General features: G+C 41.5%; 1 protein-coding gene across 1 annotated transcript in view; it reads right to left on the bottom strand.

Annotated features, from left to right (window-relative positions):
* Window positions 1–6,799, bottom strand: part of LOC102209315 (mitogen-activated protein kinase-binding protein 1-like) — a 22,446-nt gene extending 15,647 nt beyond the window's left edge. Inside the window, exons 1-7 of the mRNA XM_013908683.1 lie at window positions 6,420–6,799; window positions 5,082–5,173; window positions 2,980–3,042; window positions 2,835–2,892; window positions 1,395–1,565; window positions 982–1,119; window positions 564–746 (exon numbers count right to left, since the gene is read on the bottom strand). Of these exons, the coding sequence (XP_013764137.1) occupies window positions 564–746; window positions 982–1,119; window positions 1,395–1,565; window positions 2,835–2,892; window positions 2,980–3,042; window positions 5,082–5,173; window positions 6,420–6,515 (801 nt within the window). The 5' untranslated portion in view covers window positions 6,516–6,799. The remainder of the gene's footprint in view (window positions 1–563; window positions 747–981; window positions 1,120–1,394; window positions 1,566–2,834; window positions 2,893–2,979; window positions 3,043–5,081; window positions 5,174–6,419) is intronic.
* Window positions 6,800–9,137: the final 2,338 nt, after the last annotated feature.

A 9,137-nucleotide genomic window follows, 5' to 3' on the forward strand; every position in this document is an offset into this window, starting at 1 on the left:
ACGTAGCACTTTTAATTCTTACTCTCATGTATATATCTCATGTATAGCTCATGCACATATCTTTCCACGTAGCACTTTTAATTCTTATCCCTACTTTTATTTTTTCCATGTCTATTTAAGTGTTATTTATGACACCATGTTTGCACTGAAGCACCGCAGCAATTTCCTAATGTTGTAAACCTGCTCAACATTTGGCAATAAACCCCATTCTGATTCTGATGAGGGAAGTCGACTCAACAGATTTGAATTCGGTGATTTATCACAGCTTGACCCCGTTCAATTCATCTTGTGGCAGGTTTTAGTCAAAGTGTTGGTACTTGACAATATAATTTTGCAGCAAAAAATTACATAAATCCAAATAATTAAAGTATGATTACTTTATCTTATTAGATAAAACAAATACTGACAAAATTTTAATTTGAGATTTATGAATATCTCATTCATTTTGTTTTGTTTTCTTATATGTCACAAAATGTTAAAAATCACATTGATCATATAGTGGGGTGTCTGGTTAGTCCCACCTCTACCTTTCACCTGCAGACAGCCCCTCCCCTCTCACTCACCCGAAGGTCCACCCACTTGTCCAGCATCCTCTTGCTGTTAAACTCACACAGCAGGCCAGAGGAAGTAATGCAGAAAGTGGAGTCTGATTTTGAGCCACGTCCACAAGCTACATCACAGAAGAAATTGTTCCTCAGCTCTCCCAGCAGCCCGGAGCGGCCCAGCAGAGGCACAGGAGCGCTGGCCTACAAAGCACAGAGGGGTGATGGTTAGCCGATAAAGCTCCAACTGAAGGAGTTAAAGCGCTTCCCTGAAATGTTGCATGTGTGCTGCTGAAAATTAATAATCCCTGGGTCTCACAAATGTATTTGCATAATGTAAGAGTGCACTAAAGTTATTCAGTTATGCAAAAATAAAGCAGAAGTAAAAGGTAGGGAAATAACTCCAGGCAGTAATAAAAGATAGGAAAGCCTCTCATACCTTGTTGGCCTTGCAGTGATCCAGATACCAGAACTTGACATGCCTGTTCCCCACTGTGACAAAGTAGGAGCTGTCCTCGGAGAAAGACACACCTTTCACCTTACTGGACACCTTGTTAGCGGCCACTATTACATCTTTCTGCAAAGAACAACACATTCGAAAGAGATCACACAACTAAAACACAATAGGACTCGCTGCTCAACAGTATAACATCACATTCACTACGTGGTTTTAGACATTTTCACTACTTTAAAGTTATTTTTTCATTTAGAGTTTGAAAAAATTGAGCTTAAAAATTGCCAGTCATCAGACATTAAACCATCATTGTCCCGATTAAAGCAGTCAGGAGAACGGAAGAAGGTGTAAAAGCACAAGTAGGATTTGAGCTTTAGAAACTTTCAAGGGAGACAAACCTTCCACGCCCAGACGTTGACCATCATGTCATGTTGATTTCCTACACTGACTATGTATTTGCCATTGGGGGAGAAAGCCACACAGGAGACGCCGTACTTGTGCTTCTGGAGCTCGGCCACTTGCTTCCGTTCTGCCACGTCCCATACCCTCACCGCCGGTAGGTGACCGCTCTGATGAGAAAAAAAAATGGTAAGGGGGGGAGGAGTCAACGTTTAAAAACAATGTTAGGTTGTTAGTAAGATGGCGAACACTCCTCCATTCATACACTAAAGGGTCTTAATGTTTTCGTCGACTGAAACAGGCTCCGCTCAGGAGTCACCTGTCATTCCTGTCTGTCCATCTCTCTAGAAGATCATCCTCTCTCTGTCCTCTGATTGTCTACTTGTCCCTTGACCTGCTCACATTATTCCCTCCTGGGGATCGAAAGTTCAGCAGACTATTTGTGTAGTCTCCTATTATAATATGGTAACAGGGCCTTTCAAAGGTCAGAGTTATTAGGTCCAAAAGAAATAGTGTGACATTCAACTGAAGACAGAGCTGCATACAAAAGACACACAAGAAGAGGAGGACAAAACAGCCTGCACATCCGCTGTCAGCCTGCCCCTGTATGTAAATGAGCTACTGTTTGATGAATGAGTGTGTGTGTGTGTGTGTGTGTGTGTGTGTGAGGGACATTTCTTATCAGATCACTCACTCGGGCATATCTTTTACTCCTCCTTTTAAAGGGCCTGTGGGAAAACATCTAATACAGCTGTGATGCGCTCAGCTTTGATCACCGAGCGCAGCGGGTTAAAAAGAGGGCTCTAATATTTCTCCACCAAATCTACTACGATCTCTAACCAGTTTTAATTACTCAAAGTATTCTAACGTTGGGAATTTAGCACATGGTTCCCTTTGAATTCCAGGAGAATCCAGGAGAACAGCCTATCCTCAAGTCTATTTGGTCTTTTGAACTTTGGTCTTTGTCGTCATGGCAACTGCTGCCTGCCCATCCACTTATGCAGAGAAGTCTTTAATCGGCTTTGATTGGCCGGGGAGGATTAAGATAGCGTGTTGTGTCGAGGCCCGCGTTGTAACTACAACAAAACCGATTCAAGATGCTTGACTGAAAAGACACATTACGCTGTGACACGACAGAACAAGGCCCTCTAAAGAGGAGAGGCTGCAAACACAGAGCTCTGCAGCAAGCCTCCATCCTGCTGGGGTGTCCGCAGCACAGGGCGCTAACTCCTTCTTATACTGTGGATAACTGAAGACGCGAACAAGCTAATTCTCTGGATTCTGCAGTAAATCTGAATCACTACAAACACCAGTCCTACTGTGATATTCACTTGACACAGCAAAAACCAAAGAAAGCTAAACAGAAGACGAGAGCACAGACGCAAGTTTGAGTTTACCTGCAGAGACAAAGTGAGAAAAGTGAGGGTGATGAAACTCACCTCTCCTGTCACCAAGTGTTTGCCGTCAGGGGAAAAAGACAGAGCTGTGATGGTTTTCCTGTGAGAGGGACAGAGGATAACATCACAGCATGATTAGTTCAGTGCTGCTCTGCTTCAGTGAAGACTGTACTCGTGGGTGACTCACCTTGAAGTGTTGATAATGTGGTGCTGCCTGTTCTTTTTGGGGTTCAGTAAGACTACCACACACCTACAAAAGGAAACCAAGAAATGCAGTAATGCATATTAATGTCTGATATGGAAACAGGTCGAGAAACGATGCACATACTTAAGGAAAATGGCCATTTTATGTTAATAAATTAATGACAGAGTTTATAGGCGCAAATGTTTAAACATTCAAACTGTGCAACTCCAAAGAAAGCCTGATGCTGATGGCTGAATTTTATCTGGAAGTTTTTCCTTGGTGGTAACAGCGAGAAGTAGAAACACACCGTAAACATTGGTGCTGTTAATGTTCTAGGAAAGCATTAAATAATTGACATGTGTAGTGATTGCGAAAAAACAACTAATCATGTGCAGAAATGAATTTATGAAACTTACAAATGACCAAAAGATCAGCTGGATAACTTCTAATTCCTCTTTATTTTTTATTAAATTTTACCCCACAACACAAAAATAACCCCAATAAATCATCAATATTTTCTGGTTTAAATCAGCCGTGTGTGTTGTGGTCAAAACTCTGCATTCATGATTTATCATTTTCTTTTTGTGTGAAACATACAGATGAAGTCAGGAGCTTGCGCACCCTCATCGTGGGCATGGACGAATGATGATTTTAGGCTTTTAATGATTTCTTTGAACTGTAAATATAAGTTGTTTCGATGTGTCACCACTTTGCAGAGTGAAGTGAGTTTTACACTACTCCAAAATCGACACCTTCAAGCTCGGCTGAAGTTTGCAGCTGCCAACATGCATGACCAAAAAGCCTTGGAGTAATATTTTACAGTCAGAAGAGACAAAAATTGAGCCATTTGGCAACAATGACAAGGGGTATGCCTTTCCGGAGTAAAGGTCAAACCTAAGCACAATGCACCTCCTGTGAAGCACGGTGGTGGTAGCATCATGCTCTGGGGTCGTTTTGTAGTTGTACATTGCACCAGTTGGATATATTAATGAAGAAGGAGAACTACCTCCAAAATTTTCAGCTTCACCATAAATCAAAAGCTAGACGACTGAAACTTGGAGATGACTGGGTGTTCCTACAAAAACGAAATGAATAGGAACACAAGCGCGCACACACATTTTAAACCTTGGGTTGGGAAAGTGCACAAGATTTTCCGTCCTTAGTCTAGTTTTCAAAATACAGAATAACTTCCTTAGAGGGAACATTCAGAAAGAAGATTACACTACATTACATGAAAAATGAAAGCACGACTAGAGTCATTTTTAGTCTATACTATATATTTCATCATATACTTTTCCATATTGAAATAACGGACGCATAATATTGTTACCTATTAATTCAAAATCCTTTTTGCATCCTAGCTCGTGAGCAGAACTTAGATCAGCATTGGACCTGCTAGTGAACTGCACCGTGCCAGGAAACCTGGTACAGAGCAGCTTGCACAGATTTAAACTGAGACAGCAGGTGGGTTGCCAGATTGTGCACCATTTAGTACAACGATGAGCAGAACCATTTGTGCAAAGACGTGCCCATGCATGCCTCACACAGACACACACACACACCCTTACACTCCTTTACACGTTGTTGCAATACTGCTCTAATTCTCCTCGTTTTTCCCCTTTGACCGCTGGCCTTCTTAATATTAATACAGCTTTGTTGGAAGGTTTCAGAACAAAATCAGCTCAAGTGCACAGATTTTGTTGCGACCTGGCAGGACCCTCTCTGCTTGTTTTTAAACACTGCTTTCACCCACTCCGAGGCCAACCCCCCCAGTATCACCACTGCAGATCTAAACCATCCAGCATAACCATCCTCATTTTTATATTCTATGCTGATTAAAGCTATAGCAGCAAGAATTAATAATACTGCACAACAAGCTATCACTGTGCCAGAGACAGCCTCCCCAAGGATGGGATAAAGAAAAAAACCCAACACAGAGCTCCAGTCCTCTGAGATGATGCAGAGATAACACACAGGCAGAAATTTGCACACTAAACATCCGCATGAGGTAGATATGATAAGGCAGCTGGGAGCGAGCAAAGTGCTGATAAGTCAAAGGTCAAATTAGGAAGATAACAGCGCATAAACAGTCTCTCTCATCTCACCCTGCAGGATAGGCCACAAGTCCGGATCGAGGGTCGCAGGCCAGAGCGCTGTTTCCTGAAGAGGTGATGCCCAACACTTTCTCTAGAGTCACCTGTAGAGAGACAACACAGGGCGGGTTTGGTTTTCAGGAATTCATCATAATTAGAAAAGAAAAATAAAATAGTGGAGGCTGACAGAAGAATAGAGAGAGAAGTCAGTAAAGACACAAGTAAATGTGCTGTTTGTGTACAACATTCTGGCATCTTATGTATTAGAAAGCAGCCTTTCCTGGCAGTTTCAAGATTCAGGCTGTCAAATCTGAAAAGTATTGATCACCGTTATTGTCTTTATTGCACACCTGCACAAACTCTGTGATAAACGAGCAGACTCTGAGCTGCTGATGTGCAGCACCAAGCGTGTCTTTGATTGATACGTGTCCAACAACAGGCTCGAGACAGAAAACTGTCGTCGTTTTATCTTTTGGGTGTTTGAGGCGTAAAAAAAAAGGAAAAAGAAAAAGATCTCAAAGACAAAGTGAGGATGTGACAGCTGGCTTGGCTGCCTGTCTGTGTCTGCCTTGGGAATTAGAAACCAACTGCTGGCATCATTGATTAGTCTGAGTGAACATATGAATGTAGCCGAGCCTCAGTGTCCTACTAACAAAAGTGCAATAATAACATCAGCAAACAATAAAAAGAATCATAACAAATGCTTTCTAAGAACTCTAAATTAAAATTTTTTGGTTTTTTTAACTGACCAGTGTTAATAGATCATTTATAAGCAATTAATAAACCAACCTTTTGGGTTGCCAGGTTATCAAAATGTCAATTTTGCCACTGTTTAAACATCACATTTGGCAGTAAATCAGCTATTAAATCGTGAATGCTTGCTTAACATAGGTGTTCCCAGTCCAGACACTGCAATATCTTCATTTTAATAAACAACGCCAGCTGTTCTCATAATGATTTATCACTACTCTGCCAACAGGTCGCAATAACTGTTTTAATAATAATAAATGAACGCCTATCTCACAGTTTTCCACCCTGTAACGCGTGACTTGTTACAACCTGTGCATCAATAAATTGCACAAAAATACAGGATGCGGTAAAAACAATAGAGGCTGATGTTTAATTTCTTTTTTGGTGAATACAATAAACATGAATTTTATGGCAGTTGTTTCATGGTTCAGGTTTTACAGGGTTAAGCAGGTGAAACGTTTGTACCTTAGATTTCCAATAATTACAGTAAAGTATCTCAGATCAGATTTTAGCTCCAGGTAAGCCTGCAGCACTAACAGGTCTGCAGCGGGACGCTTCTTCTGTCCGGCTGTTCTACTCACACATCAGAAGTTTTCGTACCTTGCTGGTGAGATTTTCTTTGCAGTTCTTTCCGGTGGATGGAGAACGCAGAAACTTCCTAATGCGACTTTTAATGGTGAATCCATCGCCCGGCATTTTTCTTAGCTTGGCAGCCCGGAGGCACGGCTCTGAGGGCTGCTGACCATCCACTGTGGCAATCCACGGACTGACGGAGTGTGGCGCGCACACGGGCTGGAGAAGAAGAAGCGAAGGGGAGCGCGTAATGATCCTGCTCCCAGGACTAAAACCTTCCGGCTGCAGAGCTTTACAAAGTGTGACAGAGCTCCTGCAGCAGCCGGTGGGACATGTGGAGGCTAATCTCTCGAGTAAGTTCGCTGTTCTCTTCTTCTGTCGTTGCAGGTTCTCGTCTGAGCGCTGCGTTTGCAATGACAGGAGGAGACGGAGTCGCCGCTCAGCTCTTCGCTTGTTCCCGTGCGCCAGTGTGACATCACTGGTTTAATCCGAACCTGAACTGGTCCCATTCAGTGATTACATCAGCTTTTGCGCCTGATTTAATGGGATTAGAGAGACCGGTGCAGGGGACGTTTTGGGGAGCCACCAAAGAATTTATTAGGCTGCTGATTAGCAGACAGAGGTTCACTTATCTGGAAGTTCACTCGTAGTAAATGGGACTGTTTGCTTAAGTTAAAGCAATTTAGGTTTTGATTGTGTCTTTTTTTGAACACATTGACTCACGTTGTCTTGCACGGAGGCGATAATTAGTGCGTGTTAAGGAACTCATCCATTTGAATGAGATTTCAATTATGAAATGTCTTCGTGGAAGATCTGCATTCAAACCACATCCTTTCAGAGCACACTGCACTTATTTTTGCCAACCTACTGGATTTATTTATAGGTCTTCTCAGCAGACCTTTATAGTCAATTATTATTTTTGGTAACAAATAGCTAGTAATACTAACAGTGAGCTATATTCTGTTACAGCTTAAGTGAATCTGAAGACTTTTGGTATAAAATAGTTCTTCACAAACAAAAACAAACACAATTTTGTGATTACTACCAAACTACCACCACAAATGTGCTGTTCCAACTGATGATTGGATGATCGGCCATGTAAGTGTTCTAATTCACCTTAGTTTAAAATTATATCTTGAAGGTTGATATCAATAAACTCACCTGCCAATAAAACACAGCCAACTGCACCATACAGTATTGTAAAATACCATATTTATAATTAACTAGTTACCAGAAATGTGTACCTTAGTTGTGTACCTGGGCCCTTAAAAAAGAGGAACGCACCGGCCAGCTCGGCTGCACCAAGAGGCCACAAAGACTGCAGGAGATGACTGAAGTGCATGATGACAGAATTATTTCCATGGTTACAAAAACCAATTTCACAACATCTCACAAAGTCAAGAATACTCTCAAGTTGGTGCACAACAGTCAGAGTAAAATCAACTGAATAAGTCACATGATGGGGTGGGGCAAGGTCTCACAATGGGCGCACCCAAAACAGTCTTAGGGTTTACAAATCTGGGACTATCCACCAATTGCTCTTAGAAATGAAAAAGCTTCTTGGATGAGAAGTGAAATGTCTTCAAGAAACTTATATAAGTCCAGTTGCTTTTCCTTCCAAGCTCCTTAGATTACCATAACCTGGATGACTGAGATGTATACTGGTCACACTCAAGAAAAAGAATACCCGATTAGTTTGCCAGAAAACATGAAAGATCCTGGACAGAACCAGGAATAATTCATTAAAGCGCGGAGGAGAGGGACAGCTCATGAGCAAAAACAAACCACACTAACACAGTGGAGGTGATGTTAAGGGCCCGTTTGGGTGCCCGTGGAACAGTTCAGTCAGTGTTCATTGATGATGTGACTGCTGATAGAAGCAGCAGGATGGATTGTGACATGTACAGGGCAACAATTTCTCCTCGGATTTAGACAAATGCTGCAAAACTGATCAGACAGACTTTCACAAGGCAAACAAATTAGATATTCTTCAATGGCCAAGTCAGTCACCTGATCTCAACCTAACAGAGCAGGTTTGCAGTTCTTACAAAAACTGAATGCAGAGACCCACAAATGAGCAATAAGTGAAGGTGGCTACGGTAAAGGGCTGACAGGGCATCTCAAGAGAGGAACCACAACAGTACCTGGTGATCTCCAGAGATTGTACCTCAGGTGGTTGTTGACAGTTTGAACGTTTATTCATAAAGATCTCAAAAAATACTTTTTAATCCTCTTGAATTTAAGCTTAAAGTCTGCACTTCAATCACATCTGATTTGATTTAAATCCAAGGTGTTGGTGTACAGACAGGATTAGTTCATAATATGTAAAGACAAGATGAAATACACCCCCCCCAAAAAAGTTATTTGTGACAGATGTCTGAAAACAAGGAACACAAACGGTTTTATTTCCAAGAAGAGATGCCGTTACATCACCATTCACATGAATTCAGCCACATTTTGGCTTGGAGACATCAAACAAAGCAAAAATGGTGGTATTTTAAGTGAAGGATGGGACAATAAATGCATTGAATTCACTCAGACTGAGATAAGATAACCAGTGTTTCGATATCATCCAAAGACAAACTGTTATGCAATTAAAAAAAACCCCACAATATTCACAGAATCTATTTACATTAGGTACACGTCTACCACAGCTACACGTCTTGCATCGCTTCCAAAACATCAGGTTTATGTGTACTGACTTATTCAAAGATGACTTTATAATGCTGATTTAATGTGTTACGT

This window comes from Pundamilia nyererei, unplaced genomic scaffold (assembly GCF_000239375.1).
Source record: "Pundamilia nyererei isolate P.nyererei 1_Seehausen unplaced genomic scaffold, PunNye1.0 scaffold00013, whole genome shotgun sequence".
Taxonomy (NCBI): Eukaryota; Metazoa; Chordata; class Actinopteri; order Cichliformes; family Cichlidae; genus Pundamilia; species Pundamilia nyererei.